Here is a 13332-nt window from a genome sequence, read left to right as displayed (position 1 = left end):
TTCTCCCTTCCATTATACAAAAAAAAAAAAAAAAAAAAAAATCAGGTTACTGGCAAAATGAAGACTTAACTAAATACCAGCTATGCAAAAGAGATGTAATTGACTGAAGGCCCACTACACAGATGTATATCCCATACGCAGTTTTACATGATCGAAAATATAATGAGATAAGTTCCTCTCTGTTGGAAACCCTCTTTAAGAGTATTCTCTACTTCAAAATGAGTGAGTGGTGCATTTCAACAAAATCTGGATGATTCCTTAATGAACCCGAGGATGTGAATACTTTGTTATGCAGCGGTGTGCTGGATGAGTCTGCCACGTTTAAGCGCCTTGACAAAACCACTTGTAGTTGTGAGATGAACGAGATAGCCCATCAAATGCTTTTCAAGATGAGCACATATATATATATATATATGCACTTGTGGAGTGAGACCTAAGTTATGCTAAAACCGTGTAGTAATCTGGCTTGATGGGAGGAAAACATCAGACAAGTGCATACACAAGTTCTGAAGATTTGATGCAAGCAGAATGGGCCAGAACCCTTTGGTGAATGTCTACATGGGAAATGTCTTAAAAGTGTCACTTAGAGAGATGGGCACGAAGACGCTTATACTCGTTAGTAATCCGGTTGAGCTTGATTAATCTTCGCATATCCTCCTCATAGTGAGTATTTTTGATGAAGAAGTCATTGTCAATTTTTGCTGGGAGTAGTATAGGTGTGTTTTTTGTAGAATGTAATTCTTTAATCATTTCGAGGGATTCAAAAATGAATGGATTTAACCTATCCAAAGTGTCACGCTCAAAGGGATCGTTAGAAGTATTGATAACAGTTCCAATTGAATTTATATGCATTATATTTTGTGGGATAGAAAACTTAAATTGATCATTTGTTTCTAGAGAGGTGTATTTATTTTTAAAATTTTTTATGGCCAATTTTTTTTTATAATCATATGATAAGAATATGTAGAAATTGTGACAGAAAACTTCAAATGTTAACTTTATATTATTATCGCTACGATATTTATATATATATGCACATTCAATTTCGTTAACAAATTTCAGCATACACTTTAATTTTTCTTTATCTTCTTCTATTTTATAATTTACAAATTTGTCATAACTTGAAGGGTTATAAATATTCGTTATTATATTGTTCATATTTTCAATGTAATGGTAATTCTCTTCATCTTCTAATTTAATTATGCCATTTTTTCTTTCCATGGGGATTATATGAAATCTTACCCGAACAAAATCATCATATTTTAATGAATCTTTTATGTCACTTGTATATAGGAAATCTTTATTTTTCCCATTCTTCTCATCGTTTATTCTTCGAAAAATGTCATATAAAATTGATATCTTTTTCACTACATTCTTATCAACTGTCTCTTTTTCTATTTCATCATATAATCCACAGTCTTGCACTTTCCTAAGCAGCCGCTGCAATTGCTTCTCTTCTCTCGTACAACTTATTTGTTCCATGTTCCCGTACAACATTGGGATGTTTATACAGTTTTCTTTCTTATTAACTTGGTAAAAATGAAAAATTAAAAAGGGAAAAAAAAAAAAAAAAAAAAAATGGACTACTCGTGGCACAGCTCAGTGGACAGGTACGTCGTTACAAAAAGTTCACCACATTTTTGGAGTGGCGATGGAGGGGAAAACAGAAAAAGTGGACAAAGTGGAAAAAAAAAAAAAAAAAAAAAAAATAAAATAAATAAATATAAAATAGAGTAAAAAAAAAAAAAAAAAAAAAAAACATAAAATAGAATAAATTGGTGTGACTAGATCAAATTAGAATGACAGAATCGCATGCAAATATTTTTATTTTGTTTTTTTTTTTTTTTTCAATTTTTCACCACTTCCCCAATACTCCGCGCGAATAACAGAGCGTGCAAGGGGATGCGCTCAGGTGTGCATACTCCTTTTGATGTTTATAAAATGCATACGGAGGAAATGTACGAAAAAAAAAAAAAAAAAAAAAAAGGTGAGAGCAGTACAAAAGGGGATGGACACATTGCTCATTGCTGCACTTCACTCAGACAACACAGGTCGTTTTTCACGTAACCAGCATTTATCTATTCCAAGCTCAAAAGTGTGAAAAAAAAATATGAGAGGTATTTTTTTTTTTTTTTTTTTGAAAAGGCATGATGAAATATAGCACACAAAAGAGAATGGAGCAATTTTAAACAATTTTGAAATTTTTTACGAGATATTAATTGGCCAAAAATGCACAAATATGCTTTTTCCTGTAGACATCTCTACATGTTCTTTTTCTGAATCGAAAAAAGGCAGAAATTTAATTCATGACTCGAATTATTCCACATACACACAGCACACATTCCACCCACAACATCTCTTTTGCTACACATCTCTCTCGCTATACATATTACCACACGATTTGCTGCATATAGATACTAGACTCATCTGGGCCATGCGAGAATGCTTGCAGTTTGTGAATTTTTTTTTTTTTTTTGTTTTAAACCTTTTCAACGTATGGATATGTAATTACATTCAATATAGTCATCCATTTGTGGACAACAAAATGTGCGCATTTTTTTATGACCTCACTTTGGTAATTTTTCCTACTGCCACACAAAATCATTTTAAAAAATAAAAAAAAAATTAAAAACTTTTTACTTTGTAGCAATGTAGTTTCCCCTTTGTTGACAATAAATAGGGAAGGATGGATAAAAAAGTGGGGCCTTTGAGTCCCCTTCTCTTCCAATTTAACATAAAGGAGAGAGCTAAACACAATCAGACAGAAAAAAACATCTTATCTAATTCATTAACCATTTCGTTCATAATTTTGTCACTGTTGTTTTTGTCTTCTTCCTCCCCCTTGTGCTGTTCTGACATTTGATCTCTTCCTACTTTTTTGTTGTCATTACAAGGTAGTACCAACTTTAACTTAAAGTTGTGATATATTTTGTTTGCGTTTTTTTTGTAATATAGATAAGCACTTATAGCTTCGCTTCGATGTGAGAAAATAAAATATCCAACTTTCCTTTCATTGTTCTTTTCTTTATCATTCATATTAAGTTCATATTTTAAAAAATTAAAATTTATAAAAAAATTTATAAAATGTTTTTCTTTTATATATTCCTGGAGTAAGTTAACGTTGCATAAATAATTGTTAAGGTAAATTTCGATTGTTTTATCATCGTTAAGTTTTTCATGTCCCTTTTTCTTACCACATGGTTCAGCAGAATACTTTCTCATGAATTCTTCATTCTCTCTTTTGATTTTTTTTAAATATTCCCCTCTCCCTTTTGCCTGTATCTCGTCCATGTCCTCTTCATCACCCTCCGCTTCTTCATCACCATCTGCTTCTTCGCCAATCTCCTCGTCTGCATTTTTTTTTTTTTTTTTTTTCCTCTTCCCACACGCACGGTAATTAAAAGTTGAAGAAGGAGAATGCTTCATACTTGATTGCCACGTCTCTGATGTGTTTCTCGAAGCATAACACTTCCTTTCCCTCGCAGCTTTTTTTTCCTGTTCTTCTAATTTTCGTTTGTATGCTAATTTTTCATTCTTATGAGCATCAAATATTTTTTCATCCAAAAACCTGCTAAGACTAATGTTACTGGGTCTCACATTTTTCACTTTTTTGTTTTCTTCTTTTGCCTTCTCCTCAGCTACATAGTGGTTATACTTTTTCCTGAGATTCTCATTCATCAAAAACTCGTATGCACATTTTAATGTGTTAAAACTGTCAGCGCTTGTTTCGATTTTTTCACTTTTCTCAACACCTTCATTTTTGTCTGGATGCAAAATTAGAGCATACTTGAGGTACCTTTTTCTTATTACATTTTTTATATTTTCTTTATCTGCATCGTTATAGCTGAGACCCAGAATCTTGTAGATGTCTTTCCCTGCTAGCTCCTTCGGGATGAATGATGGATCCATGGTTCACAATTTTTTTTGTAAATTATGTCAAACTTTTCTGATTTTTCCAATTTTGTCATCAAACATGTTATAACAAAGGTGGAAGTTCGTACGACGGTGAAGAAAAAAAAAAAAAAAAAAAAAAAAAAAAATTAAACAAAGAAAACGGAGAAAACTGAGAAAACCGAGAAAACGGAGAAAACGGGGAAAACCGAGAAAACGGAGAAAACGGGGAAAACCGAGAAAACGGGGAATACTTCAATTTTGTTGCCTTTTTCTAATGATATCTAATATGCTTTTCTACCAATTCACGTTTTGTAAGGTAATTCTTTTCTTGCTTTTCCAAATGTATAATTCAAGTGCACGTGTAGAATGAGTTAAAATGGAAAAGGAGGGAAGCATGTCCTTCGTTTTTTTTCCCCAATCTTACTTCCTCCATTCCTCCTCCATTCCTCATTTTTCCCCTCCCCCTCCAAAAAAAAAATTAGGAAATACTACATTGGATTCATATAAAAAATAATAAAATGAAAAAGTTTCTCTTTTCCCCTCGATAAACTATTCCCCTTTTCTGCTCATTTTGAAATCCTCAAATTTAATGCGTTCCTATTATGGATGCTCGTAAAGTTGACATAACATCCATGTTATTATTCACCACAGTTGTAAAAATCAGGCAAAAAAAAGTAATAACAATGGGAATTAAAAGGGAAAAAAAATATATGCGTATGTACACATATATTATATGTACATGGTACTTACATATACATGTATAACAAAATAAATAAACAATGTTAATAATGAAACAATTAAGAAAAAAAAAAAAAAAAAAAAACAGGGGTACCAACACATCCACCCCTCATATGTTGTCCGATTTAATTCTCACATTATTATAAAAACTTTTTAAAAAAATTTCTACTTGTGAGAAAAGTGGGGATATTGGAAAATCTCGCGAATTTTTTCTTTTATGTGTTGGGTCTAGGTATGTATACTAATACAAGCAATTATTTGTGACATGTTTTGGGCATATTTTTAGAACATTTTTGACATGTTTGAGAATCACCTACGATCCATTATTTTATGTGCATTTTTTTCACGTGGGTGAAGCAATCAGTGGTAATGCAAGCTGCATAGAAATAGTAAAGTGTATTCCCCATCCATAATCCACGAAAAATTTAGTGCAGATCAGTTGCTCCTATGCAAAATAAAAAAAAAAAAAAGAAAAGAAAAGAAAAGAAAAGAAAAGATCACGTTTTAATTTCGACTAAAGTGTCACAGGTGGGTAAGTTTTTGCTCACCTTTTCCTTCCCCTGTTTTCGCTTACTTTCTCTTTAACTATTTTTTTTTTTATTCCAAAAATGTTCACTTTTTTTTTTCTCTCTTTTTTTTCACTTTTTTTTTTTTTTTTTCTTTATTATGTTTTCGCGTTTTTCCTTGCCAACTCATGCTTGTACGATTCAAGTGGAAACCCTCCCTACATTTTAACACACACCGTTATTTTATTTTATTTTATTTTATTTTATTTTATTTTTTTTTTATGTGTATCCAAAAAAGCCCAGTGTGAAGTGGAGAGAAAAACACTTAACATGTATCATTGTTGTGAAAACATCCAAAAAGTGCCACGAAAGAGGAGAAAAAAAAAAGTGAATGCATGAATGAGTAAATGTATAAAAATACACAATTTTGTATCAAGAGGAGAGGAGAAAATATGTCAACATAAATCAAAAAAAAAAAAAAAAAAAAAAAAGAAGCAATGTGTTTCTTTTCATATTAACATGTTTTTTTTTTTTTTTTTTCTTTTTTTACGCCTCAGGGTAAAGGAATACAAATTTGTGCATAAATTTTCTTGAAAAGAAGAGGTGGAAGTTTTTTGGGAGTTCCACATAAATGCACTTCTTGAGATGTTGCAAAAAGCTGAAAAAGAAAAAAAAAAAAAAAAAAACACCGAGCTGTGTGTCGTACCACTACTAATATTCATAGGGATTAAGATGAAAAAAAAAAAAAAAAAAAAAAGATTATTGGAAAAACTCCAGAACCATTTGAATAGTACCAACATGAGCAATTGTATAACACCTTTTTTTTTTTTTTTTTTTTTTTTTTCCATACTTTTCATGTAGAAGAAAACTTCACATAAGAAAGAAGAAGAACTTTCTCATTTTTTGCAGCTAAGGAGGATTCACAAAAAAAAAAAAAAAAAAAAAAAAAAAAAGGGCAGATTTTTTGCAAAAATATATATACATGAGAATATATATGTTACGTGTATGTATGCCTTGTATATACACAGGAGGTGTATATCCTTTTTTTGCTCTTCTTGACCTTTTCGAAGTGATAGGAAGAAAAAAAAAAAAAAAAAAAAAAAAAAGATTAATATAACCCTTTTTTTTTTTTCATCCCTTTTAATGAATATATACCACATCACAACACTGAACATGCGATGGTGAAAAAGTACGCAAGGCAGAACAGAGGGGAAAAAGCACCCGAAACATTTGGGGAAGAGAAATTTAAAAAGAAAACAAATAATTAACTATATACTTATATATATATATATATATACATATACATATGCTAAATTGGATTTCATCCAATTGGATTTCATTACATGTTTGTTTGGAAAAGTTGACACCCCGGCAGCACATACTTTTTGAGTGCAACATATCAGAGAGTAGGAGGAAGAGAAGAAGAAAAAAAAAGAAAAAAAAAAGGGGAAGTTACTTCCGAATTTGAATAAAATAAAAAACAAAAATTTAGGAGAAAAGCATTCACATGTGGGAGGAGGTTCATTGAAAAGAAAAGTAAAATATCGTAAAGAGAGACTAATTATACGTTACATAGCCAACTGTGTATGTCACGAAGGAGACACATAGGAAAAGCTTTTTTCGTATTATCTCCTCCCCTTTTTTTTTTTTTTTTTTTTTTTTAACTCGCACCATCTCTCTTGGAGAAAGAAAGAATTACAAACTTTCTGAAATCAAGACAATAAGATTTTCATTATCATAACTAATAGGAGGTTACAAAAATGGAACGCCCTAAATTGGGCGAAGTGAACTTCCAGTTGGATGTGGGAAATTCCATGAAAGATGCTGATCAAGATAAACTTAAATTGATTGCTAGCAAGGTGAATGGAAATTATGAAGATATAAAAAATGAGAGTAATCTAAAGGATGTACTAATTGGGTTGAATTATCACAAGAAAAATGTAACTAATTTGAGTGTGCTTTCACAAGTAAAAGATGCAACAATCGATTTTGTGAATAGTTTAAAAGATGATTTAACCAAATATGTAGTACATGAGAAAAACGAGTTCAAAGAAGCATATGCTAAAAGTATAAAATTAAAAGGGAGTAAAATTTTAGGTAGCTATAAGAACAATATGATGTTAAATAATTATACGAATATAGATATTGGATTTGAATATGATTTGAATACCAAGTTAGGAAAGAAATGTAAATATAGAAATCTCCCTCATTATCATAATATGTTTATTATTTTGATAAAGAATTTTTTTTTGGAAAAAAATTTTGTACATAATTTAAACGCACAAAATTTATCACATACTATCGACATATGCATTAGTGTAAATACATGGTTAAATAATTCCAAGTCTATACTAGTCCTCAGTGTGCATAAAAAGAAAAAACACATTGGAAGCATTCAGATAATTCTTTTTCCTTCAAAAAAGCTTAATACAAGTTTGATGAATACTTATAGAAAATATTATAATCTTCTCTCCATTGAAGAAAACAGAAAAATAGATGAAAAAACAATTCGTAAGGATAGTATGAATGTTAATCTTGTTAAAGATAAAAAAAAAAAAAACGGATCTTCAACTTTGTTCATATCAAACATGGATAAAAGTGTTAAAAAAAATGAACCGAAAATTGTTCAAAAGGATAGTGCTACTTTTGATGAAGGAGTGTCTGCCCAATTGGATCCAAGTGGTAAAGGCGAAGAGAGTGATGAAGATAAGTTAAGACAAAAGATTAAAACAATATGTACAAAACGAACAATTTTGAAGAAATTTATCTTAACGGAATGTCATCTAATCGAGTGTGATCATGTGATAAAAAGAAGCATTTCCACCTTTCCTGGGTTTAAGAAAGCTGTTAAATTGCTAAAGTTGTGGTGCATAAATAAGAGAATGTTACAAACTTTTTCTACCTGTGATGAAAAGAATTTTGTAAAATTTAAGCATGGAGAAAAGTATAAATTTGGAAACATTTTCTACCATATGGATATTAATTCATTTGTCCTTGGCTTGTTATGCAGCTATGTGTGTTATATGTTCGAACTCAAGATGTATGATTTTTTCCAAATTTTTAAAAAAACTATAAATTTTCTGAGTACTATGAATTTGTGTGAATACATGTATGAGTACCAAAACGGGGTGTTTTCTAATTCGAAGCGGAGCAATAATGAGACAACAAAATCACTGTTACCATCACAAGAAGGTTTACACATTTTTTTGTTCAATTCGAATTATGACGTGTTTCAATCAACATTTTATTCACTTACAGAACTTATTGAAGAAGCAAAAAAAGCAGATTATGCCTTGAAATGTGGAAATTTTTACGATTTGTTTGCATCTAACATTGATTGTTTTTCCATGAACTATGAAGAAGAGCTGTTTTTTCCATTTCTCGTGAATAACCATTTTCACAATTATAACAAAATCCTAGGGAATATTAGACGCAATTTGATCATTGGTTTGGCAGACAGATTAGGGGAGGTGGCCGTGCGTCTTGCGTCCTTTGATTTTTACCAAATTGGAGGAGCTAGCCAAAATGGAGAAGCTAGCAAAATTGGAGAAATTAATCCAGTGAGGTTGGGGGAGGGAGGGGCGAAAGAAAGAGCTGAAGATGATCCATTGAATCAGGTGAACCAGGTGATTCAGATAAACAAGCCGAATCAGATGAACCAACTGAATGAAGAGTTACATACAAACAGCACTAACGGTACACAGCAGAACAATCTCACAGGGAAGCTCTTCCAAGATGTGCTTATAACATGCAAGAGATCAGATGACAAAGGGAAGGGTGAATTAGAAAGTGGGGAAAATGGTACAGAGGAAAAAAAAAGGATACTGGCGAAGAGAAGAATAACAGGAGTAATGTTTTTCTTGAAGACGAATAATGTTATGCGATACATGGATGTTTCAAAAAATATATTCAACCCAGAGGGCACATCTAAATTTAAGCAATTTTGGAAAGACAAGGTAAACATTAGGAGATTCGAAAACAACACAATATTTGAAGTTATCATGTGGAAGAAGCCTGCCAAGAAGTTGCGAAGGGAGAACTTGAACAAGCAGATGCAAGAGAAGACGAGGTCACTAGGGTACAATCTAAGATATGGAAGCGATGAGACCGAACAGATAGACAACACTGGAAATGCTTTTTTCGATGCACTATTCAGTGAATTGTATGAAAGCAGAAGTAAGTCAGTGCATTCTCAAGCCATCAGAGCCATCCTGAAAATGATGAAATTCAAGGAAGAAACGGATTTACGAGAGGCTCTTAAAAAAAAAATTGAATGTCTAAAAATGGATGAAAATTCCCATTTGTGTAGTGGAAAAAGAATAAAAAGTAAAAGTTTCTTTGTACATTTATCAAGCCCCCTACTAGTAAAAGATATACACTTTAGCTATTATGAAAAGATATTGGATTTATATAATGACATAAAGAATATCCTTTACAGCATAAATGAGAAAATATTCAACATTTGTAATGTGAGTAGTTCAAATGAGTTACTAAAAATGACAGATCTTGGATATAAAAAAAATAATAAAAAAATGATTGACATTGTTGTGGATATAAAATTTAATAATGTGAATTATAAGAATGCACAAAATTTTTTTCGAATTTATGAAATTGCAAAAGGAGTAATTGCAAATAGAATAACAAAAGATGGAAAATCCTTCGCAACAAAAGTAGAAAATAAAAACTTTTGCATAGATGTCATATGCAAATTGGTTGTGTTCAGATTACAAATTTTTTTCAGTAAAATGGTAGAAAAAAATCTAATCCAGATAACCAACCTAGACGATTTAAAAATTGAGCATGTTGAATATATGCCTAAATTAAGAAATTGTATATTTAAACCATTGATTTCCTCTTTTATATATTACTATGCTACAAAATTTAGCTCCTTTCATCTTTCTGTTAAAATTTGCAAATTGTGGTGTGCATCCAAAGGTATATGTTCCTATGATGAGTTAGTTGAAAATGTTCTTTTTTACCTGTACACACAAGAGTTTAAAAAACACGCCAAGAAAAATTACTTTTATGAACAGAACCATGCCTCCCCTGGGAGTAACAACCATCAAGAGAAATTTCTACGTTTGTATCGTCTTCACCAGAAGATTGTTTCTGCAGAGATAGTAGAAGAACGGATGTACTATAACTCCTTATGCAGTAGGAAAAAGTTGACCAGCAAAGAGACAAGCGATGGGTATGGTAGCGATGATTACAGAACAGAAGATGATGAACCTCTTGTTAGCACAACACAACAACACAAGGTAACATCTGATATTAAGAAAGTAGAACCAAAAGGAAGTTACCCAAATAAGAATAAAAAAGGAACGAATAGCGGACAGTTGACAAAGTCTAAAAAGGATGATTCATCTTTGTTTGGGAGTGGAAGAAATGACATATTAGCAGAATCAGATGTACTACCATACGATGCAGACGAATTTTTAGATTCTTTTTCCATATGCCCGAAAACAGCATTAATAAAATTTTTAACATTCATTGTTAATCACGATTGGATTAATAAACCATTGATTATTGATTATGACAATTGCTTAAGTGAAGAACATAAAGTAAAGTTAATAAATTCATTTTACACAAGGAAAAAGAACAAAGATGAAAAAAAAAAATTTTGGATTTGTTCATTATACGATCCTCATTGCATATTAATAAGCTTACCACATGAAATGTTTGAATTGATTCTGAATATAGCTAAAAATTCACTAGAAACTATAAAAAATTTGCATAATAATTTTGAGAGAGAAAATTGGATTTCCTTATTTCTTATTGAGAAGAGAAGCTACGACATCATTTTGAATTTCCATCTGCCAGACAAATCGTGCAGTATGTATAAAAGGAAGATAAAACTTATAAATGTTAAAGGGAACAATGGAAAACCCTGCTCAATGGAATTACAAGCCGAAGATGCATCGGAGGCAGTGCAGGGAGCTGCAGAAAATGCAGGTTCTACCACTTGTAGCAAGAAGAAAGCTGACAAGAAAGATGAACAGCTAAAGAAGAAGCAGCAAAAGAAGGAACAACAGGCGAAGGGTCAGCAAAAAAAAGAAGAAGAAATATCCGAAGATGTAAGAGAGAATGAAAATATATCTGATGGGAAAAAAGTTTCAACAGAAAACATTACAAATCCGCTTAACCAGATGCACACAATGGACGAAGAATATCACTTGGCATACTTAGACGACGCTACGAAAAAAAAAAAAATCAAAACCATAGATATGTTGAAAAATTTGAAAAAATACGAACTGTTACTTGTTTATAGAACCCACTTTGAAAATTTCATAAAAAATGTAGAATCCAAGTTTTCATGCCAAATAACGGTCCTATATAACCCCGTATGTTTTAACGAAATTGTGGATGTACATACATTTCGAAAAAAAATTAAGCGCAAACTTTTGAAGGCACATAATCCATACGAAAAAGTCAGCATGTCATGGACACCTAATGTCTTCATTACTTTCAATCCATCCTTTATACAAAATATTCAGAATCAGCTCACCGATCATAATACTACATCACTACCAACCGCATCTACAACGGCGGTAGCAACATCTACATGCACAGGAGAACCTCCTAGTGATTCTCAAATGAATCCATCTAAAGCAGATTCTTCTTCTTCCCTTTCTCTCAACAATTTTAACGCTTTAATATTCTATATAAGGAATAACGCTCGAGATTTACTGCGAGCGGTTCAGTTCCCGACAGTGTGAGATGGATGGGTTCGTAACTGTACTTGAGGAATTAACCAAATGGAGAATAACAAACGAGGTTCAGTTTTACATAGAATAACTGTGTTGAACATCCAATGACCAATGTCTAGTAAAGAGAGAAGATTAATTTGGAAAAATAGCTTAATATATATATTAAGGGGATCTTTTAACGGAGTAGTTGAAGGCTGCCTTCGAATGGGTTAAAGCATTATATAAATATTCCTCTATTTTGTTATGTCAGCTTTGTTATGTCAGCTTTGTTATGTCAGCTTTGTTATGTCAGCTTTGTTACGTCTGCTTTTTTACATCTACTTTGTTACGTCTGCTTTTTTACGTTTGCTTTTTTACTTCTGCTCTGTTATGCCTGTCCTGTTACCGTTGCTTCACCATTTCACTGTTTTTATTTTATTTACTGAAGCAGACGATTGCGAATCAATGCTATCGTCGTTACAGTGTGCCATTTTAAACTCCTTTTTTTTTTTTTTGCATACATATACAATGAACAAGAGAAATTTTTTTAAATAGTTTTTTTTATTACCAATTCGAAATATGAAGTCACAATAATTATCATATCTCACTCAGATATAATAAAATAAAAATGCGTATGGTGCGGAATCGTATCTATATTGTAATATGTTCCACATCTCCTAATGTTATTTTGGATTATATGATTCAGAGGGATTACTCAAACGATTGCCAAAGTATGGAGATATGTGATAGGTCATGATGTATAATAGTATATCCATATGACATACTTAGACATAAAGAAAAATGAAAGAAATAATCCCAGTGTATATGAAGATATAATTTTTTTTTTTTTTTTTTTTTTTTTTTTTTCTTTCACATGGCCATAAGGGGGGAGAGAATGTGGTTGTGATTAAGTTTTTGTTGGTACATTTTTTAAGGCCTCTTAGCTTGAACAGTGTTCCAAAAATTGAGTTTTTGCAAATCCAAGAAAAATTGCTTAACACATTTGCTCTTAATTCTATGTATGCATATATATACGCACATGTATGAATGTGTCTATGTGCATTGATAGTTTATGGGGTTGGGACTACTTAGTCCACTTTTCGTAATCCAATTTGCCCAATCCATTTTGGTTAACTACAGCATGGTTTGATGCTTCATATTGGAAATAAAAGATTATGCAGAGATGAGCACGGTATGGAAAAAGAAAAAAAAAAAAAAAAAAAAATACACAACTGCAAAGTTGAGAATTAAAACATTCATCAGCTCAATTTTTTTTTTCTTTCTCCTTTTTGTATGAAGTCTTGTGCATATGAAAGAAATGACGTTCATTTAAATAGGGAAAAAAAGAAAAAAAAAATGTATCTATATATGTATATTATATATATGCATATATATACATAATGGGCCACATAATTATGTCAACACAATAACTCGCTTATTTTACGAATAAAGAAACGAGCATATCCAAGCAGCCCCTTGGGAAAAAAAAAAAAAAGTCAAAATTGAAG

The 13332-nt window shown here is 31.5% G+C and overlaps 3 protein-coding genes across 3 annotated transcripts; 1 reads left to right on the top strand and 2 right to left on the bottom strand.

Annotated features, from left to right (window-relative positions):
* Positions 1 to 579: 579 nt before the first annotated feature.
* Positions 580 to 1482, bottom strand: PGO_132720 (hypothetical protein, conserved; the record flags this gene model as incomplete). The annotated part of the gene is made up of 1 exon (XM_028689788.1): positions 580 to 1482. One exon carries the CDS (start codon positions 1480 to 1482, stop codon positions 580 to 582), a length of 903 nt encoding a protein of 300 aa, XP_028545589.1.
* A 1275-nt stretch (positions 1483 to 2757) lies between these two features.
* On the bottom strand, positions 2758 to 3909 carry PGO_132710 (DnaJ domain containing protein; the record flags this gene model as incomplete). The annotated part of the gene is made up of 1 exon (XM_028689787.1): positions 2758 to 3909. The coding sequence occupies one exon, from the start codon at positions 3907 to 3909 to the stop codon at positions 2758 to 2760; it is 1152 nt and encodes a 383-aa protein (XP_028545588.1).
* A 2989-nt stretch (positions 3910 to 6898) lies between these two features.
* On the top strand, positions 6899 to 11854 carry PGO_132700 (hypothetical protein, conserved; the record flags this gene model as incomplete). The annotated part of the gene is made up of 1 exon (XM_028689786.1): positions 6899 to 11854. The coding sequence occupies one exon, from the start codon at positions 6899 to 6901 to the stop codon at positions 11852 to 11854; it is 4956 nt and encodes a 1651-aa protein (XP_028545587.1).
* Between the last annotated feature and the right edge of the window lie 1478 nt (positions 11855 to 13332).

Source organism: Plasmodium gonderi (assembly GCF_002157705.1).
Source record: "Plasmodium gonderi DNA, contig: Chr13, whole genome shotgun sequence".
Lineage (NCBI taxonomy): Eukaryota > Apicomplexa > Aconoidasida > Haemosporida > Plasmodiidae > Plasmodium > Plasmodium gonderi.
The sequence above is the reverse complement of the archived record's forward strand: the minus strand, read 5'-3'. Positions and strand labels throughout refer to the sequence as shown.